At 36.9% G+C, this 26392-nt stretch overlaps 1 protein-coding gene across 1 annotated transcript; it reads left to right on the top strand.

Annotated features, from left to right (window-relative positions):
- The first annotated feature begins 44 nt into the window (after positions 1-44).
- Positions 45-2834, top strand: LOC130935790 (peptidyl-prolyl cis-trans isomerase CYP18-2). The gene is made up of 6 exons (XM_057865685.1): positions 45-226; positions 326-421; positions 517-578; positions 689-822; positions 1737-1821; positions 2481-2834. Exons 1-6 carry the CDS (start codon positions 155-157, stop codon positions 2524-2526), a joined length of 495 nt encoding a protein of 164 aa, XP_057721668.1. The 5' UTR covers positions 45-154; the 3' UTR covers positions 2527-2834.
- Positions 2835-26392: the final 23558 nt, after the last annotated feature.

The raw sequence follows: 26392 nt of genomic DNA, 5'->3' as shown, positions 1-26392 counted from the left end.
CCCAGTATAAAACATTGGCAATTTTATAGTCACGGAGAGTCTTTCACTCTCTTGAGTCTTGACGCTTTTCTTTCTTTGGCTCAGAGAGAGAAACGGAATCAACTTATTATTAGCATTTGCTTTTTGTGACTGACGAAGCGAAAATAAAAAAAAAATGTGGGCAAACGCAGAAGGTGGTGCTCCGGAGGTTACTCTAGAAACTTCCATGGGTTCTTTCACTGTTGAAGTACTTGTCTTTTTTTCAGTTTTTGTTAATTTTCCTTTTTTGGTTTGCCAATGGCAACAATTATTTTATTTTAATTTATTTTTTCAATGTTGGGTTCAGCTGTACTACAAGCACGCACCAAGGACTTGCAGGAACTTCATTGAATTGTCTCGCAGAGGTTATTACAACAATGTTAAGTTCCACAGAATCATCAAGGTACTTCAATTTTTCTCCCTCTGTGTATGAGTATGTGCCCTTTTTTTTTTTTTGAATGTTGATACATGGATTCATTTGGTTTAATTGTTGAGTAGGACTTCATTGTACAAGGAGGGGATCCCACTGGGACTGGAAGGGGAGGAGAGTCTATATATGGGTATGTCTTTTTTATTTTTAGTGATTATATTCTGTTTTATTTTTCATGTTGATTGTAATGCACTTTTCATTGATGATTTATTGCATTGTTTCGCTTGTTCTTTGTCGCAGACCGAAATTTGAAGACGAGATTAGACAAGAGTTGAAGCACACTGGAGCTGGTATCTTATCCATGGCAAATGCTGGCCCAAATACTAATGGCAGTCAATTCTTTATTACTCTAGCACCATGCCCTTCTCTTGATGGTAATGTTTTCCTTTTTTCTGTATATTACCTTTAGAAATTGGAAATTGTAAGGCACTACTTCTGAAGTTTATGATTAAATTTGTTTTTGTTTTTCCAATATTTATAGTTTACCATACCTATTGCACTGTGAGGATTCTGTGCTTTAATTTGAATGTTTTTTCCCCACCAATATGGTAACTTGAAATTGTCCATGTACCGTGAGTAGTTTGGTTCAGTGAGAAGCATGCACAATTGCTGGATTGTTGACACAGTGGCACACACATTGTGAATGCAAACTGTCTTGTGCATGAAACTCAGATAATGATGAAATGTAATCTCTTTCCCATAGTAGAGTCATGGAAAGAAAATTGGTTTTGCAACTCTGTTCCATTCATGTTCCCTTTTTCCGTTTCAGCTTTTAGGTGAGAGGTAGATCGACATAATTCACCTTACAATTTGCTGTTGTATGACTGCTTATATCATGATCGGGTGTAGTCTCTCTAAGCCCTAAGGTCACTAGAGGCCAAAGGTATAGATATATTCCAAGCATGCGAGCAAGGAGCAACTAGTGAAGTTATATCACAACATGTGGTCCTGTCCAAATGTGGAGGATTTAAGATGGATTAGAATCTCTCTTCTTGTGTGTTTTAATGATTGTGTCAAGTGTCAACAAAGCTTATGGATTAGGATGCAGCTTCTTGCTTATGTTTCTTAATTGTTATCATTTCTTGGTGGATACAAATGCATGCATAGTTTAGTTTGTTTCCTCATCCAACTAAATATTTCTTTTCTCTTTTAAGAGAGTTCTCTGATATATCTTTGCTTTAAAGGTTGACACATTTTCAGGCATAGACCGAGACTTTCTTGGTCATTTTATGATTGATTGTTTCAATTTTCATGAAAAATTTAGAATACCTATTGTTTCAATTTTCAGGAAAACACACAATATTTGGGAGAGTATGCCGCGGGATGGAAATTATCAAAAGACTTGGCAGTGTCCAAACAGATAACAATGATAGGTATGTCAAACATATATCAAGATAGCTATTTAAAGTAACATATGCTATACATAAACCAACAATCAAGGAATATGGGTGTGTTTGGTTTGCATTTTCATTTTTGGTTTTCATTTTCACTGTTTTCTGATTTTTGGATTTTGTGAAGGAAAAAGTGAAAATAGTAAAAACAATAGGATTTTATTGTTTTCACTTTTTCCTTCACAAAATTCAGAAAACAGAAAACACTGAAAATGGAAACAAAAATTGAAAACGCAAACCAAACTCATCCTAAAATTAGCAGTAAACCTCTGAATTAAACTGGTTATATGAATTACAAAGCTTCTACAGATATTGAGCTCGCCTATTTGCTGGGTATTCAGTGTTCTAGAATTCCACAACCTATGTTTTATCCTTTATTCCTTTTATCATATGTGGAACATAGCCATGAATTGATCCATTCATCATCATTTTGTTTTCATGTTTATTTTTGTGAATACATGGTCAAAGAGAAAGCTTTTCGGCTTTGGCCAATGAACATTCAGGTTCTATGATAAACCAAATTGAATTTGGATCTTGATACACCAAAAATTATCAGCTGCATCAATGATTGAAATGGAAGTATTTTATAGAAATTCCTTAAGAACCACTTCAATTCTAATTTTGATCTTATACTTATTCAGGCCCATCCATGACGTGAAGATTTTACGGACATCAGTCAAGGATTGAGATGTATATCTATGACGTCGATAATTGTGGTTCTATCACCAGTTCCAGCAAACAGTTGTGACTTGAAATTCCCCTATATTAAGCACTAAGATTTATCCGTAGTGCCTGCTTTGACCTGTAGACTGTAGTATTGCAAGAATATCTAGAGATTCGGCTATAATGCCGAATGTAGCATCAATGGAAAGGATTAAGATTTTCTAAAGTAAAGAAGTTGACAAAGTGATAAAGTAAAGAGTTGATTATTTTTAAATTAAGATAGTTGGACATAGTTCAAAGTTATAAAATCAATAATGATTAACTTTATTTTATTATTTTACCAATTTTTTTACTTGAGAGGATCTAAATTCCAATGGAAAAATTGGCCTGACAGTAGTTTTTTGTTTATCTTTTTTTTTTATTAACTTTATAGTAGATTATTGATCGAGAATAGAGCTGTGATACAAAATTTGGTATGTTACCTCGAGCATAAACTACGTTACAAAGTCTGGTGAACCTTAAACCTTATTCATATAGTGGTACCATCAAAGATGTGAAATGTTTATCGTTTCTGATGTAGCTGAATATGCCAATACAGATAGCTTCATGCTCTACAGCTTCTAAAGCAGGTATATTGAATGAGTAAATAGCCAAAATCGTTTTTGAAAGATACTTCGATCTCTATTTTAGTTCTCGAAAGATAAAGTTAATCAAAATCGTTTCTAAAAGATACACGATTGGTCACGTTAGTCCTTTCATTATTGGATGATGACGTGTCACAAGATGATTGGTTGATGTGTCAGATTAGTGACACCTGGCATGTCACGTGTCAGGTTAGTGATACGTGACATTTGACATGTAAAAAAGTTATTTATAATTAAAATAGTCCTTATATAATTTTTTTTATTTTTTCTTGATAATATTAAATTTAAAATATTTTTTTATACTACTAATTTTAATAGAAATGTAATTGACAATAAAAAAATTAGTAATTGTATCTTTTCTTCTTAAAGATTTTTTTAATAAAAATATCTCTCTCCTTATATATATATATTCCGGTAAAATGTAATAATGTAAGAAAAATGTTTTAGAATAGAAAAGAATAAGAGAGATTTTGACAAGAATTAAAAGAGAGAGATAACTTTATTAAAAAATTTTTAAGAAGAAAAGATACAATTACTAATTTTTTTATTGTCAATTATATTTCTATTAAAATTAGTAGTATAAAAAAATATTTTAAATTTAATATTATCAAAAAAATAAAAAAAAATTATATAAGGACTAATTTGATTAATTTTTAAAATTTTAGGGTTGAAAAGAATTTACGTTTGAACTTTCAAGGACTATTTTGATTATAAATAATTTTTTTACATGTCAAGTGCCACGTGTCACTGATCTGACACGTGGCATGCCATGCGTCGCTAACCTGACACGTGGCATTAACCCTCCACATCATCCTATGCCACGTGGCACTTAACGTGACACGTCATCATCCAACTGACGGAAGGACTAACGTGACCAATCATATATCTTTCGGGGACGATTTTAATTAACTTTATCTTTCGAGGACCAAAATGGAGATCGAGGTATTTTTTAAGGACAATTTTGGCTATTTAGTCTATATTGAATAGAGTAATGTTATACATCTAAATTTTTTAATGAATGAAGTGGTTAATAACATCTTTTTTACATAATACAAAGACATTATCTCCGAGATGAACAAGTCCTAGCTTGCTCAGTCTTTCCTTGATATTCACTTTGACTATCAAAACAAACCAAGCACAAAATTTCACTCTTAGTAAAATCAAACCTCTCCAAATAGTTCTAGTAAAGCTTTAATTCATTACTTCTTTTGGTAGCATTTCTGCCTGCAACACCTATATAAATGAGTTAGTAGAAAATGCACATTTTTTTTTATCAAATTTTCGTACAATTCTATCCTTTCTGTCAGTTGCTAATTTAACTGTCATTAGAGTATCATGTGGCTGGTTCAGTTTTCAACTCCCATTGGTATAACTCTCGCCTTCATTGGAAGTTTCAAATCTACTCTAACTCATCCCAAAAACCACAATCCTCTATGACAGATCCTCTTTGGTTTGAAACTAAGAAAAGTCTCAAAAATCTATCTTTCAGAGACTTGCATTGAAGCCAAATATTTTTTCAGAATCGAGTCTTTCTTCCATCACCTACCTCTAAAGACAAGTCAGAAATCATTTTATATCTCACATATTGTTCCTTAATCTATAGCTAACAAATATCCTTATATGACCCCTCTACTAGGTAACATTTGATTGGATAACATCTCATTGGGATTTAGATTATTACAAGAGCATACAATAATCTTCCATAACGGATGCTTTTCTTTTGAAAAATACCATCACCACTTAAATAGAAGTAATCATCACATCACTCACCCCAACACACCCAGCTTATTTGGAGTCTGCACAACTTCCCACCTCACCATCGTCATGTCATTCCTCCCATCCTCCTTACTCAAAAGGAATCTTCTCTGTAATGAGATTAACAACGAAGCTCTTAGTTACTGGTACGGAATTTATAACCCACAAACTAACCGGCAAGTGCACCAGGTCGTACCAAGTAATACATCAGGTGAGTGAAGGTCGATCCCACGAGGATATATAGACTAAGCAACAATGATTGAGTGATTCAATTAGTTAGACAAACAGAAAATGGTGTTTTGAGAGTTCAATTGTATTAAACAGTAAAATCAGAGAATTAATAAAGCAGGCAGTAAACGGGTTATGAAATATATAGAGAAAACAGTTAAAGTTTCAGAGATATTTATTTTCCAGATTAACTTTTCTTACCAACTATTTTAATCATGCAAGATTCAATTCATGGCAAACTATATATGACTAAACCCTAATTCTTTAGACCTTTTTAGTCTCCTCTAACCTTCATCAACTGCCAATTTCTTGGTCACTTGATTCCAATTAGAGGGTTAAGTTCAATTCTAGTTTATATGCCACAGAAACCCTAATTGCCCAAATATAAGAGGATTATATGTCACGTATCCCATTAAGTCCAGATAATTAGAAATTTAGGAGAAATTATTTTCAAGCTGTTGTTCAAGCAAAGAGCTTTTCCAAGTTTTACAAGAATTAAATTAGAACAAGGGTCATACTTTCGTTCCACCCAAATTCATAAGATAAAAAACGAAAACAATTCTTGAAATTGAAATCAATACATGAATTAAAATAGAACATTAATAGTATTAATCCATAGAATAAACAGAGCTTCTAACCTTAACAATGGAGGTTTAGTTGCTCATGGTTTAGAGAGAAAATAAGGATTCTAAAAAACTATAAATTGCGGAATGAGGTAAGAGAATAGAAGAGAGGCGCCCGAAGGGCTGAATCTTTTCGATTTTATATCTAATCTTAATTAATGTAAAATATTTTTTCTAAAACTAAATAATATGTTTTCCTATTTGTAATTAAAATAAAAATTTAGTCAAAAATAAAATAAAGAATTTGTTGCCATCATCACATAGACACGGGACCACTTTTTTCTCCTTGGAATGGCACCTAACTTCAAGAGTTGTGCACCTAACTTTGAAATCATGGCGCCTAACTTGGGAAATTCCAACTTAGGTGCCACCTTGGCCATATAGAATGAAGAAGAAGGGCATACTATCATATATCGTTGGAAAGATCTAGAAGTTAGATTTCGAATGCCAGTTGAATCACGTTAATTGGACCTCTGTAGCTCACGTTATGTCCGTTAGAGTGCAGGGAGGTCAGGGTTGACAACATCATTCACTTTCTTCTTTTCTTCTGCAAAAACTCCGCCATGTCCATCCAAATGCTACCTGAAATAAACAGAATTACACACAACTCAAAGTAGAATTCATAGTGGCTAAAAGATATTTAAATCTTGATTAAACTTAACAATTCAGATGCAAATTCACTAGGAAAAGATAGGAAAGATGCTTACGCATCAGTTACCACTTATCATTATTCAAAACTATGCTTAAAATAACTTAGCTCGCACTACTTCTAAAGAGTAAGCCTCCCCTGAATGAATGAAATGTACAACATTACAACATAGTTTCACATTTCAATACAAAACTCATTCTACAATCCACTAAAATAATGGGAAAAAACCAAAAAACAAAAAGGTACTACAAAATTGTTAAAAAATGGCTAAAAAACTTCCACTTACCATAATAAGTTTTCTCTGTAATTTTCAACTGTGAAACACTCTTCATTTTGCGCTTGATTTTGTTCTCACCCTCCACTAGCTTCTCTTTCCTCTTTTTTTTTTCTTCTGAACCAATACCTTATGTATCTAAATATCAAAGTTTTCACTTGCATGAAATATAGAGATATCTTTCATTCTGGTGTTCTTGGATATGCCAGCCTTACTGAGTAACCAAAGACAAATTTTCTTGCACTCTGATGAGAGGAGGGAAAACGGGAAGAGTTTTGAAATCAGAAAGGAGAATAAGAGGCAATATTTTGAAAAAAGGAGACTAATCACAAAAGTAAATAAGAGAGAAATTTAAGGAGAGAGATGAATATAGATTAAAATTTGATTTGTTAGTCAAATTTGGCAAAAAAAAAAAATCTTGCTCCTTTTTTTCTTCTCTATTTTGAGAGTTGGCACATCTTCCTTTCTTTCATCTACTGGACAAAATATGTTCTCTCCTTTTTAGTTCTAAATTTATATTCCAAAGAAAAAAACAATTTACAAATATGAGATATAGCAAGAGTTCAAATCACAGACAGAAGGGCAAAAGTAGCACATACTATTTCCTAAAATTACCTAACAATTCATATTTGGTTTGCTTAGGAGGGGTTTGCTCATAACCATAGGTTTCGAATTAAGACATTCCACCACTCAAATCAAAAGAAGGATCTTGGGTAGCAATAGATGACGCTTGTATAACTCCCAAGTGTTGAGTGATGATGGCAATCTGTTGAAACATAGCTTCGTTTTGAGCCAAAATAGCATCCAAGGCATCTAAATCCATGATATCTTTCTTCACGGTTCTCTCAAAAGAATAGAGGTACCGATTATTGGTCATAATCTCTATCAAGTCCAAGGCCTTATCAGTGGTCTTCATATGCAAAAAGCCTCCTGCAGAATTATCTAGCCTTATCAGTGGTCTTCATATGCAAAAAGCCTCCTGCAGAATTATCTAGAGAAAGCTTCAAAGCCGGAGTGATACCATCATAGAAAATCTACAATTGTACTCAATCCACAAACATGTCCGAGAGCACTTCTTGATCATAGCCTTGTGATGAGCGGATATTTTATACGCTTTTTGGGGGTAATTTCATGTAGATTTTAGTATGTTTTAATTAGTTTTTAGTAGAATATTATTAGTTTTTAGGCAAAAATCATATTTCTGGACTTTACTATGAGTTTGTGTGTTTTTCTGTGATTTCAGGTATTTTCTGGCTGAAATTGAGGGACTTGAGCAAAACTTTGATAGGAGGCTGACAAAGGACTGCTGATGCTGTTGGAATCTGACCTCCCTGCACTCGAAATGGATTTTCTGGAGCTACAGAACTCCAAATGGCGCGCTCTCAATGGCGTTGGAAATTAGACATCCAGAGCTTTCCAGCAATATACAATAGTCTATACTTTGTGCGAAGATAGATGATGTAAACTGGCGTTCAACGCCAGTTTTATGCTGCTGTCTGGCGTCCAGCGCCAGAAACAGGTTACAAGTTGGAGTTCAACGCCCAAAACACGTTACAACCTGGCGTTCAACTCCAGAAACAGCCCAAGCACGTGGGAGGCTAAAGTCTCAGTCCCAGCACATACCAAGTGGGCCCCAAGAGTGGATTTCTGCACCAAATATCTTAGTTTACTCATGTTCTGTAAACCTAGGTTTCTAGTTTACTATTTAAACAACTTTTAGAGACTTATTTTGTATCTCATGACATTTTCAGATCTAAATTTTATACACTTTGACGGCATGAGTCTCTAAACTCCATTGTTGGGGGTGAGGAGCTCTGCAGCGTCTCGATGAATTAATGCAATTATTTCTATTTCTCCATTCAAATGTGTGTGTTCCTATCTAAGATGTTCATTCGCGCTTAATCATGAAGAAGGTGATGATCCGTGACACTCATCACCTTCCTCAATCCATGAACGTGTGCCTGACAACCACCTCCGTTCTACATTATATTGAATGAGCTTCTCTTAGATTCCTTAATCAAAATCTTCGTGGTATAAGCTAGAATTGATGGCGGCCACTCTTGAGGATCCCGAAAGTCTAAACCTTGTTTGTGGTATTCCGAGTAGGATTCAAGGATCAAATGGCTGTGACGAGTTTCAAACTCGCGATTGCTGGGCGTGATGACAAACGCAAAAGGATCAATGGATCCTATTTCAACATGATCGAGAACCAACAGCTGATTAGCCGTGCTGTGACAGAGCATCTGTACCGTTTTTACTGAGAGGATGGGAGGTAGCCACTGACAATGGTGACACCCTACATACAGCTTGCCATGGAAGGAACTTTGCACTTTTCCATGGATGGAATATTACATTACAGAAATTCAGAAGACAAAGCATCTCCAAAACTCCAATATATCCTCAATTACTGCATTACAAGTAATTAATTCACGCTCTTTTATTTTTCTAATAATTCCAACTGATAATTTTAATTGATATCCTGACTAAGAATAATAAAATAAATATAGCTTGCTTCAAACCAATAATCTCCGTGGGATCGACCCTTACTCACGTAAGGTATTACTTGGACGACCCAGTGCACTTGCTGGTTAGTTGTGCGAATTGTCAAAGAGTGAGATTGCATTTCGTGCACCAAGTTTTTGGCGCCGTTGCCGGGGATTATTCGAGTTTGAACAACTAAAGGTTTATTTTGTTGCTTAGATTAGGAATAATTTATTTTTTTATAGAGTCATTAAATTCTGAGTCCTCTATTCCCTTTTCAAAAAATTTTCAAAAAAATATTATTTTTCTTTATCAATTTCTAATTTTTGTGAGTTTAGTGTCTTGTTCTAAGTTTGGTGTCAATTGCATGTTTTTCCTTGTCTCTTAATTTTTCGAATTGCATGTTCTTGTTCTTCCTTGATCTTCAAATTGTTCTTGTCAATTTTTCTTATTTGATCTTTGGTTTGTCTTGTTCTGTGTCTTTTCTTGTTTTTCTTGTGCTTTTTCAAAACATTAGTTTTCAAAAATTTTTATTTTTATCTATAAAGATAATACATCTTTAAAACACGTTACATTTTTAGCTCAGTTGGTTAGAGCGTTGGCTTATGTTCTTGGTAATTGGGTATCTTCTTTTCAAAATCTTTTCTTCAAAAATAATTTTTCTTGATTTAATCTTGTGCCAAACTTTAAGTTTGGTGTTTTCTTGTTGATCTTTCTTTAATTTTAAAAATTTATCTTGGTTTTTCTAAAAATTTTAAGTTTGGTGTTCTTTCTTTTGTTCTTCGTGTTCTTGTGAATCTTCAAGGTGTTCTTGAGTCTTTCTTGTGTTTTGATCTTAAAATTTTTAAGTTTGGTGTTCCTTGGTGTTTTTCCTCCAAAATTTTCGAAAATACGGAGTATTAGATCTAAAAATTTTAAGTCTTGTGTCTTTTGTGTGTTTTTCTCTTTCATCATAAAATTCAAAATTAAAAAAAATATCCTTTCTAACTAATTTTAAACTATATTTTCAAAATTTTTATATAAAAATTCAGATTTCAATTTCAAAATTTTTCAATTCTTATCTTTTTAAGTTTTTTTTTTAAAAAAAAGAGAGATATTTTTAATATATATTTTATTATCTTTTTCAAAAATATCCTAACCACTTTCTCTTTTTCCTCAAATTTTTCGAAAATCTTCATAAACTTTTTCAAATTTTTATAAATTTTAATTTTTAATTTTCTTTCTTTATTTATTTTATTTTTATTTCGGTTTTTGTTTTATTTTATTATTTCAAAAATTATTCTTATAATAAAATAGACAATATCAACATCCATACTATCTCCTTTGCTCCATCATGGAACTAAGTGGAAATGAACAGTCCAGGAGGACTCTGGGGTCATATGCTAACCCCACTACTGCTTCATATGGGAGTAGTATCTGTATACCCTCCATTGGAGTTAGTAGCTTTGAGTTGAATCCTCAGCTCATTATCATGGTGCAGCAAAGCTGCCAGTATTCTGGTCTTCCACATGAAGAACCTACAGAGTTTCTGGCACAATTTTTACAAATTGCTGACACAGTACATGATAAGGAAGTAGATCAGGATGTCTACAGATTATTACTGTTTCCATTTGCTGTAAAAGATCAAGCTAAGAGGTGGTTAAATAACCAACCTAAGAACAGCATAAGGACATGGAAACAGCTGTTAGAAAAATTCTTGAATCACTATTTTTCTCCAAAACGGATGACACGGCTAAGGCTGAGCATCCAAGGCTTCAAACAAGGAGATAATGAATCTCTTTATGATACTTGGGAGAGATACAGAGAGATGCTGAGAAAATGCCCCTTTGAAATGTTTTCAGAGTGGGTGCAATTAGACATCTTCTACTATGGGCTTACAGAAAAAGCTCAGATTTCTCTAGATCACTCAGCTGGTGGATCTATACATATGAGAAAAACAATTGAAGAAGCTCAAGAGCTTATTGATACAGTTGCCAGAAATCAGCATCTGTACCTAAGCAGTGAATCTTCCATGAAAGAAGAAGCTAAAACAGTAACTGCTGAACCTAGTCCTGTAGATCAGGCTAATGAATTCAATCAGCAGCTGGATTTTCTAACTCAGCAGCTAGCCGAATTCAAGGAAATACTACAAGAAACAAGAATGGCTAACAGAAATATGGAAGCACAGTTAAAGCAAACAGAAAAGCAACTGTCAAAACAAATAACAGAAGAATGCCAAGCAGTTCAACTAAGAAGTGGGAAAATATTAAATACCTCACTTCAAAGCAGCAGGAAGCCAAGAAATGAACAAATGACTACTCAAAATCCCTCTGAGGACAATCAGAGCCCAGAGAGGAATAATGCTGGCGCTGAACGCCCAAACCATGCTCATTCCTGGCGTTCAACGCCAGAAACAAGCAAAGACTTGGCGTTGAACGCCCAAAGGGAGCACAGTTCTGGCGTTCAGATGCCAGAAACAGGCAAAGAGCTGGCGCCTAACGCCACTCCAGCTTCCACCCCTGGCATTCAAATACCAGTGGGGGATCAGACACATACAAGTGCTGATAACAACCCTTCTAAAAAGGCTTCCCAACTCACTTCTACAAGTAATAAACCTGCAGCAACTAAGGTTGAGGAATACAAAGCCAAAATGCCTTATCCTCAAAAACTCCGCCAAGCGGAACAGGATAAGCAATTTGCCCGCTTTGCAGACTATCTCAGGACTCTTGAAATAAAGATTCCGTTTGCAGAAGCACTTGAGCAAATACCCTCTTATGCCAAGTTCATGAAAGAGATCTTAAGTCATAAGAAGGATTGGAGAGAAACTGAAAAAGTTTACCTCACTGAACAATGCAGTGCAGTTATCTTGGAAAGCTTACCTGAGAAGCTTAAGGATCCTGGAAGCTTTATGATACCATGCACATTATAGGGTACTTGTACCAAGCAAGCTCTATGTGATCTTGTGGCAAGTATCAACTTAATACCTGCATCTATTATCACAAAGCTTGGTTTGACTGAAGAAGTCAAACCAACCCGGATATGTCTTCAACTTGCTGATGGCTCCATTAAATACCCATCAGGCATGATTGAAGACATGATTGTTAAGGTTGGGCCATTTGCCTTTCTTACTGACTTTGTGGTGCTGGAAATGGAGGAGCACAAGAGTGTAACTCTCATTCTAGGAAGACCTTTCCTAGCAACTGGCCGAACCCTCATTGACGTCCAAAAAGAGGAAGTAACCCTGAGAGTCAATGAGGAGGAGTTCAAGTTGAATGTTGTCAAAGCCATGCAACATCCAGACACCCCAAATGACTGCATGACTGTTGATATTATTGACTCTCTGGTAAGAGAGGTCAATATGACTGAGAGTCTCGAATCAGAGCTAGAGGACATCTTTAAAGATGTTCAGCCTGATCTGGTGGAATCAGAGAGAATAATAGAACATCTGAAAATCCCTCAGGAAGAGGAGAAACCTCCTAAACCCGAGCTCAAACCATTGCCACCATCCCTGAAATATGCATTTCTGGGAGAAGGTGATACCTTTCCTGTAATCATAAGCTCTACCTTAGAGCCACAGGAAGAGGAAGCACTAATTCAAGTGCTAAAGACACACAAGACAGCTCTTGGGTGGTCCATCAGTGATCTTAAGGGCATTAGCCCAGCCAGATGCATGCACAAGATCTTATTGGAGGGTGACGCTAAGCCAGTGGTCCAACCATAAAGGCGGCTGAATCCAGCCATGAAGGAAGTGGTGCAGAAGGAAGTCACTAAATTACTAGAGGCTGGGATTATTTATCCTATTTCTAATAGCCCTTGGGTAAGCCCTGTTCAAGTCGTCCCTAAGAAGGGAGGCATGACAGTGGTTCATAATGAAAAAAATGAACTTGTTCCAACAAGAACAGTTATAGGGTGGCGTATGTGTATTGATTATAGACGGCTCAATACAGCCACCAGAAAGGATCATTTTCTTTTACCATTCATAGACCAGATGCTAGAAAGACTAGCAGGTCATGAATACTACTGCTTCCTGGATGGATATTCAGGTTATAATCAAATTGCAGTAGATCCCCAGGATCAAGAGAAAACGGCATTCACATGTCCATCTAGAGTATTTGCATACAGAAGGATGCCATTTGGTTTGTGCAATGCACCTGCAACCTTTCGGAGGTGCATGCTCTCAATTTTCTCTGATATGGTGGAAAAATTTCTGGAAGTCTTCATGGATGACTTTTCAGTATTTGGAGACTCATTCAGCTCCTGTCTTGACCATCTAGCACTTGTTCTAAAGAGATGCCAAGAGGCCAACCTAGTTTTAAACTGGGAGAAATGTCACTTTATGGTGACTGAAGGAATTGTCCTTGGGCACAAAATCTCGAACAAGGGAATAGAGGTGGATCAAGCTAAGGTAGAGGTAATTGAAAAATTACCACCACCAGCCAATGTTAAGGCAATCAGAAGCTTTCTGGGGCATGCAGGATTCTATAGGAGGTTTATAAAGGATTTTTCAAAAATCGCCAAACCTCTAAGTAATCTGCTAGCTGCTGACACACCATTTATCTTTGATAAGGAGTGTTTGCAGGCGTTTAAGACTCTGAAAGCTAAGCTGGTCACAGCACTAGTCATCTCTGCACCAAACTGGACATTACCACAGAAAAAGAATTACTTGCAGTGGTTTATGCCATTGACAAGTTCAGATCCTATTTAGTAGGATCAAAAGTGATTGTGTACACTGATCATGCTGCTCTTAAATATCTACTCACAAAGCAGGATTTAAAACCTAGACTCATCAGATGGGTGTTGCTTCTGCAAGAGTTTGATATAGAAATAAGAGACAGAAAAGGGACAGAGAACCAAGTAGTAGATCACCTGTCCCGAATAGAACCAGTAGAAGGGGCGTCCCTCCCTCTTACTGAGATCTCTGAGACCTTTTCGGATGAGCAACTCGTTGCCATCCAGGAAGTGCCGTGGTTTGCAGACATTTCAAACTACAAGGCAGTGAGATTCATACGCAAAGAGTACAGTAGGCAGCAATCAAAGAAGCTAATCACGGATGCAAAGTATTATCTTTGGGATGAGCCGTATCTCTTTAAGAGATGTACAGACGGAGTAATCCGTAGATGTGTGCCTAAAGAAGAAGCGCATAAGATCCTATGGCACTGCCATGGATCACAGTATGGAGGACATTTTGGAAGTGAGCGAACAGCCACAAGAGTCCTCCAATGTGGCTTCTACTGGCCTACTCTCTATAAAGACTCCCGAGTGTTTGTACTTAATTGTGACAGTTGCCAAAGATCTGGTAATCTGCCTCACAGTTATGCTATGCCTCAACAAGGGATCTTAGAGATTGAGTTGTTTGATGTATGGGGTATTGACTTCATGGGACCTTTCCCACCATCATACTCAAACACTTATATTCTGGTGGCAGTTGATTATGTATCCAAATGGGTGGAAGCTATTGCAACACCTACTAATGACACTAAAACAGTGTTAAAATTCCTCCAGAAACACATCTTCAGCAGATTTGGTACCCCTAGAGTATTAATCAGTGATGGGGGCACTCATTTCTGCAATAAACAGCTTTACTCTGCTTTGGTTCGTTATGGAGTTAGCCACAGGGTAGCCACTCCATACCATCCACAGACAAATGGGCAAGCTGAAGTCTCAAATAGAGAACTCAAAAGAATCCTGGAACGGACTGTAATTAACCGTAGAAGGGATTGGGCAAGAAGCTTGGATGATGCTCTGTGGGCATACAGAACAGCATTCAAGACTCCTATATGGACCTCTCCATACCAGCTTGTGTATGGAAAGGCATGTCACTTGCCAGTGGAACTGGAACATAAGGCCTACTGGGCAACTAGATTCCTGAACCTTGATGCCAAGTTAGCTGGAGAAAAACGATTGCTTTAGTTAAATGAGCTAGAGGAATTTAGACTCAATGCTTTCGAGAATGCAAAAATATACAAAGAGAAAGCAAAAAGATGGCAATATAAGAAATTGTCATCCAGAGTCTTTGAGCCAGGGCAGAAAGTTCTGCTATTCAATTCTAGGCTCAAATTATTCCCCGGGAAATTGAAGTTCCGGTGGAGAGGTCCATATGTGATTACAAGTGTATCGCCATATGGATACGTAGAGCTTCAGGATAATGACTCTAACAAAAAGTTCATTGTTAATGGACAGAGAGTTAAACATTATCTTGAAGGTAATTTTGAGCAAGAATACTCAAAACTGAGACTTGATTAGAGCTCAGTAATAATCCAGCTAAAGACAATAAAGAGGCGCTTGTTGGGAGGCAACCCAGCCATTCACAAAATTTAATTTTATTTGTTTTTGTTAATTAATTTTTACAGGTATAGGTCAAAGTATATTCAAAAGGTAAAATAGCAATTGATTGAATTCACAGAGTTACAGGGGAATTTGGAAGCTCACTGGCGTGAAAAAGCCAGTAAGAAACGTTTTGGGCGTTGAACGCCCAAAAGAAGCATCCACTGGGCGTTCAACGCCAGTAAGGATAGCCATCTGGGCGTTGAACGCCAGAAAGGAGCATCTTCTGGGCGTTGAACGCCAGAAAGAAGCTCCTTCTGGGCATTTAACGCCAGAATTATAGCATCCTGGGCGTTTAGAAAAACGCCCAGTGACAAAGGACTTCCTGGCGTTCAACGCCAGAAAGAAGCAACAGCTGGGCGTTGAACGCCCAGGAGAAGCAGCAATTGGGCGTTAAATGCCCAAAACATGCAGCAGTTGGGCGTTTAACGCCAGGATGGTGGGGAGGAGGTAAAATTCGTTTTTCTTTACAAATTTTCTAATTATTTATGTTTCAAATCATGATTTCTTGCATGAACATGTTTCAAAATGTCATCCTTCAAATCAAAATAGTTCTCTAAGAACCCTAATTTCTAAAATCCCTTTTTCAAAAATTATATAGCTTCATACATGAACATAAACCTTTTTCCAATCCAATCCAACCCTTTTTCCATTTTTTCTTTCAAACTTAATTATCTTTTAAAATTTTTTTCAAATTAAAAATTCAGATTCATTTTTAAATATCATTCATATCTTTTTAAAATTATATCCTTTTCTTATCATATTTATCTTTTATCTTATATCTTTTTCTTATTTTTGAAAACCCACCCCCTCCCTTTATATCCACTTTCGGCACCCCTCTCATCATCCACCATTCCGCACTTGCTCTCCTCCTATCCCTTTCCTCTCTTTCCTTTTGCTTGAGAACAAGCAAACCTCTAAGTTTGGTGTGCCTATCCGTGATCACAAAAACATACTCACTTTGATCATGGCCCCTAAAGGAAAACAACCCAACCCAAGAGGCAAGAAAGAGAATATTCCAAAGCCACTTTGGAATCAACAAAAGTTCTTAACTAAAGAACATTCAGACCATTAATATAAAATAATGAGTCTAAGATCAGTAATCCCGGAAGTCAAGTTCGATCTGAAAGAAGATGAATATCCGGAGATCCAAGAGCAAATTCGAAACAGGAACTGGGAAATCCTAGCTAATCCTGAAACAAAAGTGGGAAGGAACATGGTTCAGGAGTTCTATGCTAATCTATGGCAGACAGACAGGCAAAGAATAATTGGAGCTGCCCTCTATGATCATCGGACCTTAGTCAGAGGAAAGATTGTTCACACCCATCCTGACAAAATAAGGGAGATCTTTAAGCTTCCTTAACTGAAAGATGACCCAGACTCCTTTATTAGGAGAATGATGAGGGTAAACAAAGGCCTGGACAAGATTCTAAAGGATATATGCATCCCTGAAGCCAGGTGGACCACCAGCACCACTGGCATCCCAAATCAACTCAAAAGAGAAGATCTCAAACCAGCTGCCAGAGGCTGGCTGGACTTCATTGGGCGTTCTATATTGCCCACTAGCAACCGTTCTGAAGTTACTGTTAAAAGAGCAGTGATGATTCACTGCATCATGTTGGGAAAAGAAGTAGAAGTCCATCAACTGATCTCGTATGAAATATACAAAATAGCAAACAAGAATTCCAAGGATGCCAGATTGGCCTATCCAAGTTTAATTTCTATGCTCTGCAGAGATGCCGGAGTGAAGATGGGAATAACTGAGTATATCTCAGTTGAGAGGCCAATCACTAAAATATCAATGGAAAGACAATAGCTGCAGGATGATCCAATCAAGAGGAGAGCACAAGAAGTCCTCCCAGAACTTCCTCAATTCGAATATTGGGAACATCTTGAGGCATCTATTTCCAAGTTGCAAGAAGCTATGAACCAAATAAAGGAAGAACAGAATAATCAAAGTAGCATGCTTTGCAAACTGCTTAGGGAACAAGAAGAGCAAGGGCGTGATTTAAGGGAGCTGAAGCGCCAGAAATTAATCCTTGAAGGACCAAGCACCCCACAGATCAGAGGAACATCCACTTCCCAAAACACAGGTTGTTGAGTTCTAATTTTAGCTTTAACTCTGTGATAGTGTTATTATAGAAATTTACCTTAGAAGTTATACAGTAGTAGTAGTAGTAGTAATTAGCATATCTATTCTGATTTTACTTCCAATTAAGTTATAATTTATTTTTCTCATCATCATCAAACATGAATAAAATAGTAGATTTTTAGAATAAAGAGGCAATATTTTTTTTGAGTTCTTAATAAGAAAAATTCTAATTATTTATATGTGGTGGCAATACTTTTTGTCTTCTGAATGAATGCTTGAACAGTGCATATTTTTGATCTTGTTGTTTATGAATGTTAAAATTGTTGGCTCTTGAAAGAATGATGAAAAAGAGAAATGTTATTGATGATCTGAAAAATCAGAAAAATTGATTCTTGAAGTAAGAAAAAGCAGTGAAATAGCAAAAGCTTGTGTGAAAAAATAAATAAATAAATAAATAAATAGAAAGAAAAAGAAAAAGCAAGCAGAAAAAGCCAATAGCCCTTAAAACTAAAAGGCAGGGGTAAAAAGGATCCAAGGTTTTGAGCATCAATGGATAGGAGGGCCCAAGAAAATAAATCCAGGCCTAAGCGGCTAAATCAAGCTGTCCCTAACCATGTGCTTGTGGCATGCAGGTCCAAGTGAAAAGCTTGAGACTGAATGGTTAAAGTCGTGATCCAAAGTAAAAAGAGTGTGCTTAAGAGCTCTGGACACCTCTAATTGGGGACTTTAGCAAAGCTGAGTCACAATCTGAAAAGGTTCACCCAGTCATGTGTTTGTGGCATTTATGTATCCGGTGGTAATACTGGAAAACAAAATGCTTAGGGTCACGGCCAAGACTCATAAAAGTAGCTGTGTTCAAGAATCAACATGCTAAACTAGGAGAATTAATCACACTATCTGAATTCTAAGTTCCTATGGATGCCAACCATTCTGAATTTCAAAGGATAAAGTGAGATGCCAAAACTATTCAGAAGCAAAAAGCTACTAGTCCCGCTCATCTAATTAGAATCTGGGCTTCACTTAAAACTCTGAGATATTATTGCTTCTTGACTTCTTTTTATCCTCTTTTATTTATCTAGTTGCTTGGGGACAAGCAACGGTTTAAGTTTGGTGTTGTGATGAGCGGATATTTTATACGCTTTTTGGGGGTAATTTCATGTAGATTTTAGTATGTTTTAATTAGTTTTTAGTAGAATATTATTAGTTTTTAGGCAAAAATCATATTTCTGGACTTTACTATGAGTTTGTGTGTTTTTCTGTGATTTTAGATATTTTCTGGCTGAAATTGAGGGACTTGAGCAAAACTTTGATAGGAGGCTGACAAAGGACTGCTGATGCTGTTGGAATCTGACCTCCCTGCACTCGAAATGGATTTTCTGGAGCTACAGAACTCCAAATGGCGCGCTCTCAATGGCGTTGGAAATTAGACATCCAGAGCTTTCCAGCAATATACAATAGTCTATACTTTGTGCGAAGATAGATGATGTAAACTGGCGTTCAACGCCAGTTTTATGCTGCTGTCTGGCGTCCAGCGCCAGAAACAGGTTACAAGTTGGAGTTCAACGCCCAAATCACGTTACAACCTGGCATTCAACTCCAGAAACAGCCCAAGCACGTGAGAGGCTAAAGTCTCAGCCCCAGCACATACCAAGTGGGCCCCAGAAGTGGATTTCTGCACCAATTATCTTAGTTTACTCATGTTCTGTAAACCTAGGTTTCTAGTTTACTATTTAAACAACTTTTAGAGACTTATTTTGTATCTCATGACATTTTCAGATCTGAATTTTATACACTTTGACGGCATGAGTCTCTAAACTCCATTGCTGGGGGTGAGGAGCTCTGCAGCGTCTCGATGAATTAATGCAATTGTTTCTATTTCTCCATTCAAACGTGTGTGTTCCTATCTAAGATGTTCATTCGCGCTTAATCATGAAGAAGGTGATGATCCGTGACACTCATCACCTTCCTTAATCCATGAACGTGTGCCTGACAACTACCTCCGTTCTACATTAGATTGAATGAGCTTCTCTTAGATTCCTTAATCAGAATCTTCGTGGTATAAGCTAGAATTGATGGCAGCCACTCTTGAGGATCCGAAAAGTCTAAACCTTGTATGTGGTATTCCAAGTAGGATTCAAGGATCGAATGGCTGTGACAAGCTTTAAACTCGCGATTGCTGGGTGTGATGAGAAACGCAAAAGGATCAATGGATCCTATTCCAACATGATCGAGAACCAACAACTGATTAGCCGTGCTGTGACAGAGCATCTGGACCGTTTTCACTGAGAGGATGGGAGGTAGCCACTGACAATGGTGACACCCTACATACAGCTTGCCATGGAAGGAACTTTGCACTTTTCCATGGATGGAATATTACATTACAAAAATTCAGAAGACAAAGCATCTCCAAAACTCCAACATATCCTCCATTACTGTATTACAAGTAATTAATTCACGCTCTTTTATTTTTCTAATAATTTCAACCGATAATTTTAATTGATATCCTGACTAAGAATAATAAAATAAACATAGCTTGCTTCAAACCAATAATCTCCGTGGGATCGACCCTTACTCACGTAAGGTATTACTTGGACGACCCAGTGCACTTGCTGGTTAGTTGTGCGAATTGTCAAAGAGTGAGATTGCATTTCGTGCACCACCTTGTATCTCTCACAAGCTACATAGAGAGACTTTTCTTCAAGCTATTCGAATATCTGAATATCAGTCCTCGACTTGGTCAACCTATGAGGCAGAAAGAATTTGGTTAAAAATTTACTAACCAAGTCTGTCCAAGTTGCTATACTCTTCTTAGGTTGTGTCTCAAGCCACCGATTAGCTCGGTCCCTAACAGCAAAAGTGAATAACATCAACCTATTGACATCTGCAGGAATCGCATTGGTATTGACTGTATCATATATCCTCAAAAAATTGGATATAAAAAGATTAGGGTCCTCCTGCAGGCTTCCACCGAACTGACAATTTTGTTGAACGAAAGATATGAGTGGAGGCTTCCACTCAATGTTGTTCGCATGCACAACGGTGGTACAATAATTTCCACACAACTCTCGGGATTAGGCTTAGTATAAGAGCCCGGAGTTCTTCTGACTGGCGTAGCATTGTTGGGGTTGCTGACCACTAGATGTTCAGTATTCTCAACCATAATGAATTCAGCTTCCTCCTCAGACTCGTCCCCAAAGACTTCTTAAACTTCTTGAGCTCTAACTTGTCTCCTTTACTTCTGAAGAGTCCTTTCAATCTCAGGGTCATATAGAAGAAGCTCTTTATCCCTGTTCCTGTACATAAACAATTAGAATAAGGAAAATTGGGATTCTCAACGTCACAGTGAAAAGATCCCAGTGAGGCACACGAAAATAGAAGAAAAAGAACTAAAATAATAAAGAAAAAAGGAAAAATTTAAAGAAAAATAGGACTAGAAGAAACAAAAATTAAAAAGGAAGAGAGATAAATTAGAATAAAATAACAACTAAACAAAGACTAAAACAAAGAAAAAGGTCTAATTTAGGCAAATAATCAACTAGTAGTTGTTAGTCACAATTAATCCCGGACAACGACGCGAAGAACTTGGCAAAAATTACAATCCACAACTTATCGGCAAGTGTACTGGGTCGTACCAAGTAATAACTCACGGTGAGTGAGTTTCAATCCCACGAGGATTAACGGACTAAGCAAGCAACGATTAATTAGCTATTCTAGTTAGACAAATTGGAATAAGAGTTGTGATTGTCAATTAGTAAATGGTTGAGAAAACAATATGAGAAGGGAGTTAAGGCTTCAGATATGTTTAAATGTCTAGATTAATATTCGATGTTGAACACCTTGATCACGCAATGATTATGTTTATGGCAAACCTCAAGTGATTAAATTCCTATTCCTAGGCAATCCAATCTCCTCTGACCTAACTGACCGTCAATTCCTTGATCACTCAATTACATTAGAGGGTTAACTCCAATTTCTGATTTATAAGCCACACAATCCTAAGAATCCCAAAGCATAATGCAGTTATATGTCATGTACCACACTAAGTCTAGATACTTAGAAGTTATGAGGAGTTGATTTCAAGCTGTAATTCTAATGATATAAATTTTTCAAGACTCAAATAGAATTCAAGTAGAATTAGAGTTATTTTCTAATAATCACTAATCCCTAAGATGAAGAACGAGACCAATCCTTGAACAATAACCAAGGCGTTAATCAAAGGTAGAAGAACAAATATTTATTATTCCATTCAAGTAAACAGAGCTCCTAACCTTAGCAATGAAAGTTTAGTTGCTCATGGTGTAGAAAATTCTAGCAAAGAAAAAAATGTAAAAGTGCATAATTAAAATTTGAAAAAGAGAAGTCCCCGCGTGGGCAGATCCAAATCCTATTTATAGTCCTAATTAAAAAGAGATTTAAAACTCAAATAAAACCCTAAGAGATCTTTTCTAATAGATATTTGATTTACAAAATCAAATCTCCAAAAGCTTTATTGATTTGTTATAAATGCCAGGTACTGGACGTTTAGCACCACCTAGGCAGCGAGGCTTGCATGCAAAATATGGACTTGAGCACTAAACGCCAGTGGTTGGGCGTTTAGCACCAGGTTTCCTGAATTGTGGTACGAATGATGAAACTTTGGGCGCTAAACGCCGAGTCGTGGTGATTAGTGCCAACCATCCAGAGGAGAACTGTCTCACTCGGTGTTTAGTGCCAACCATCCAGAGGAAAATTGTCTCTTTTAAGCCTTTGTAGTCGTTTGTACACACAACGCATGCGTACACACGATCTCCCTTTTTACTCCAGTGATGTGTACGCGTGCATGATGCGTACACATGGTCCTCCTTTGCTTCTTCATGCGCTTTTCCATCAATTCTTCATTCGAATGCTACTTGAAATCGATCAAAAGTCACAAAACTCAAAGTAGCATCCAATGGGAGAATAATCCACTAAAATTCTCTAACAAATCAAGAAAAAACCATATAAATCACATGAAAAATATTATGATGCTTACACATAATGGTGCACAAAATTGTGATCTCAATGGCGTCAACAACTTGGTACACACAATTGTAATCTCACTCTTTTTCACAACATCGCACAACTAACTAGCAAGTGCACTGGGTCGTCCAAGTAATAAACCCTACGTGAGTAAGGGTCGATCCCACGGAGATTGTTGGCTTGAAGCAAGCAATGGTCATCTTGTAAATCTCAGTCAGGAGGATTCAAATGGTTATAGAGTTTTAATAATTAAAATTCAAATAAAATGAAAGATAAAGATAGAGATACTTATGTAATTCATTGGTGAAAATTTCAGATAAGCGTATGGAGATACATTGTTCCTTTTGAATCTCTACTTTCCTATTGCCTTCATCCAATCCTTCATACTCCTTTCTATGGCAAGCTGTATGTTGGGTGTCACCGTTGTCAATGGCTACTTCCCGTCCTCTCAGTGAAAATGGTCCTCTACGATTTCTGTACGGCTAATCAACTGTCGGATTGCTCGTCTCAGATGAAAAATACCATGCACAGATATCGTATGGCTAATCAGCTGTTGGTTCTCGATCATGTAGGAATAGAATTTGCTATCCTTTTGCTTCTGTCACTATGCCCTACAGTCGCAAGTTTGAAGCTCGTCACAGTCATCCATTCCCAGATCCTACTCAGAATACCACAGACAGGATTTAGACTTTCCGGATCTCAGGAATGATGCCAATTGATTCTAGCCTATACCACGAAGGTTCTAATCTCAGATTCAGATGCCCTATTGTCAGAGGGGAGTCGATGTGAACCATTGATTAGAAACCCAAGAGATATACATTCAAGCTTGTTTTCATGTAGAACAGAAGTGGTTGTCAATCACGCGTTCATAAGAAAGAATGGTGATGAGTGTCACATAATCATCACATTCATCATGTTCTTGTGTGCGATTGAATATCTTAGAATAAGAATAAGCATGAATTGAATAGAAGAACAATAGTACTTTGTATTAATACTCGAGGAACAACAGGACTCCACACCTTAATCTTTGGTGTGTAAAAACTCCACCGTTGAAAATACATAAGAACAAGGTCTAGGCATGGCCAAATGGCTAGCCTCTCCAAATGGCATATTGGTGGACGAAATTGTGATCATCAACAATGGCTCCAAAGGCTTGGTGCTCTCAAACGTGAATCACACTTTGTCACAACTCCGCACAACTAACCAGCAAGTGTATTGGGTCGTCCAAGTAATACCTTACGTGAGTAAGGGTCGATCCCACAGAGATTGTTGGTATGAAGCAAGCTATGGTCATCTTGTAAATCCCAGTCAGGCGGATTTAACTAGATTAAGAGATTATTGGTTTAAATAAAGATAATAAAATAAATAGAAAATAAAGATAAAGTTACTCATGTAATTCAATGGTGGGAATTTCAGATAGGTGTATGGAGGTGCTGTGTTCCTTCTGAATCTCTGCTTTCCTGCTTCTTCCTTCTAGTTTTTCATCACTCCTTTCTATGGCAAGCTGTATGTAGGGCAACACCGTTGTCAATGGCTACATCCCATCCTCTCAGTGAAAATGGTCCAAATGCTCTGTCACAGCACTGCTAATCATCTGTCGGTTCTCAATCAGGTTGGAATAGAATCCAGTGATTCTTTTGCATCTGTCATTAACACCCAGCCTTCAGGAGTTTGAAGCTCGTCACAGTCATTCAATCCCGGAATCCTACTCGGAATACCACAGACAAGGTTAGACTTTCTGGATTCCCATGAATGCCGCCATCAATTCTAGCTTATACCACGAAGATTCTGATCAAGGAATCCAAGAGATATGCGCCCGGTCTAAGGTAGAACGGAAGTGGTTGTCAGTCACGCGCGTTCATACGTGAGAATGATGATGAGTGTCATGGATCATCACATTCATCAAGTTGAAGTGCAACGAATATCTTAGAACCGGAATAAATCGAATTGGATAGAAAATAGTAGTAATTGCATTAAAACTTGAGGTACAGCAGAGCTCCACACGCTTAATCTATGGTGTGTAGAAACTCCACCGTTGAAAATACATAAGTGAAAGGTCCAGGCATGGCCGAATGGCCAGCCCCCAGATCTAAGAACTAAACGTCCAAAGATTTAATAATACAATCAAAGATCCTAATAAACTAGTAAAAAGTTATATTTATACTAAACTCGCTACTAGGGTTTACAGAGGTAAGTAATTGATGCATAAATTCACTTCCGGGGACCACTTGGTGTGTGCTTGGGCTGAGCTTGATCTATCCATGAGCTGAGGCTTCTCTTGGAGTTGAATGCCAAGTTGTAACGTGTTTTGGGCGTTCAACTCTGGTTCGTGACGTGTTTCTGGCGTTTGACTCCAAAATGCAGCATGGAGCTGGCGTTGAGCGCCAGTTTACATCGTCAAATCTCAAATAAAGTATGAACTATTATATATTGCTGGAAAGCTCTGGATGTCTACTTTTTAACACCATTAAGAGCGCGCCATTTGGAGTTCTATAGCTCCAGAAAATCCATTTCAAGTGCAGGGAGGTTAGATTCCAACAGCATCAGCAGTCCTTTGTCAGCCTTCTTTTAGAGTTTTGCTCAGGTCCCTCAATTTCAGCCAGAAAATACCTGAAATCACAGAAAAACACACAAACTCACAGTAAAGTCCAGAAATATGAATTTAGCATAAAAACTAATGAAAACACCCCTAAAAGTAACTAGATCATACTAAAAACTACCTAAAAACAATGCCAAAAAGCGTATAAATTATCCGCTCATCACAACACCAAACTTAAATTGTTGCTTGTCCCCAAGCAACTAAAAATCAAATAGGATAAAAAGAAGAGAATATACTATAAATTTCAAAATATCAATGAATATTAATTCTAATTAGATGAGCAGGACTTGTAGCTTTTTGCTTCTGAACAGTTTTGACATCTCACTTTTTTCTTTGAAGTTTAGAATGATTGGCTTCTCTAGGAACTTAGAATTTCGGATAGTATTATTGATTCTCCTAGTTAAGTATGTTGATTCTTGAACACAACTACTTTTATGAGTCTTGGCCGTGGCCCTAAGCACTTTGTTTTCCAGTATTACCACCGGATACATAAATGCCACAGACACATGACTGGGTGAACCTTTTCAGATTGTGACTTAGCTTTGCTAGAGTCCCCAGTTAGAGGTGTCCAGAGCTCTTAAGCACACTCTTTTTGCTTTGGATCATGACTTTAACCACTCAGTCTCAAGCTTTTCACTTGGGCCTTCATGACACAAGCACATGGTTAGGGACAGCTTGATTTAGCCGCTTAGGCCTGGATTTATTTCCTTTGGCCCTCCTATCCATTGATGCTCAAAGCCTTGGATCCTTTTTACCCTTGCCTTTTGGTTTTAAGGGTTATTGGCTTTTTCTGCTTGCTTTTTCTTTTTCTTTCTAAATTTTTTTTGCCACTTTTTTTTCCGCAAGCTTTTGTTTTTTCACTGCTTTTTCTTGCTTCAAGAATCAATTTTATGATTTTTCAGATTATCAATAACATTTCTCTTTGTTCATCATTCTTTCAAGAGCCAAAAATTTTAACATTCATAAACAACAAGATAAAAAATATGCACTGTTTAAGCATTCATTCAGAAACAAAAAGTATTGTCACCACATCAATATAATTAAACTAAAGTCAAGGATAATTTCAAAATTCATGTACTTCTTGTTCTTTTGAATCAAAAACATTTTTCATTTAAGAGAGGTGAAGGATTCATGGAATTATTTATAGCCTTAAGGCATAGTTACTACATACTAATGATCATGAAGTAGAGACACAAAACATAAACACACATATAGCATAAAAAATCGAAAAACAGAGATAAGAA

This window comes from Arachis stenosperma, chromosome 6 (assembly GCF_014773155.1).
Source record: "Arachis stenosperma cultivar V10309 chromosome 6, arast.V10309.gnm1.PFL2, whole genome shotgun sequence".
Lineage (NCBI taxonomy): Eukaryota > Viridiplantae > Streptophyta > Magnoliopsida > Fabales > Fabaceae > Arachis > Arachis stenosperma.
Note: the sequence above shows the minus strand (reverse complement) of the source record. Positions and strands in the feature narration are given on the sequence as shown.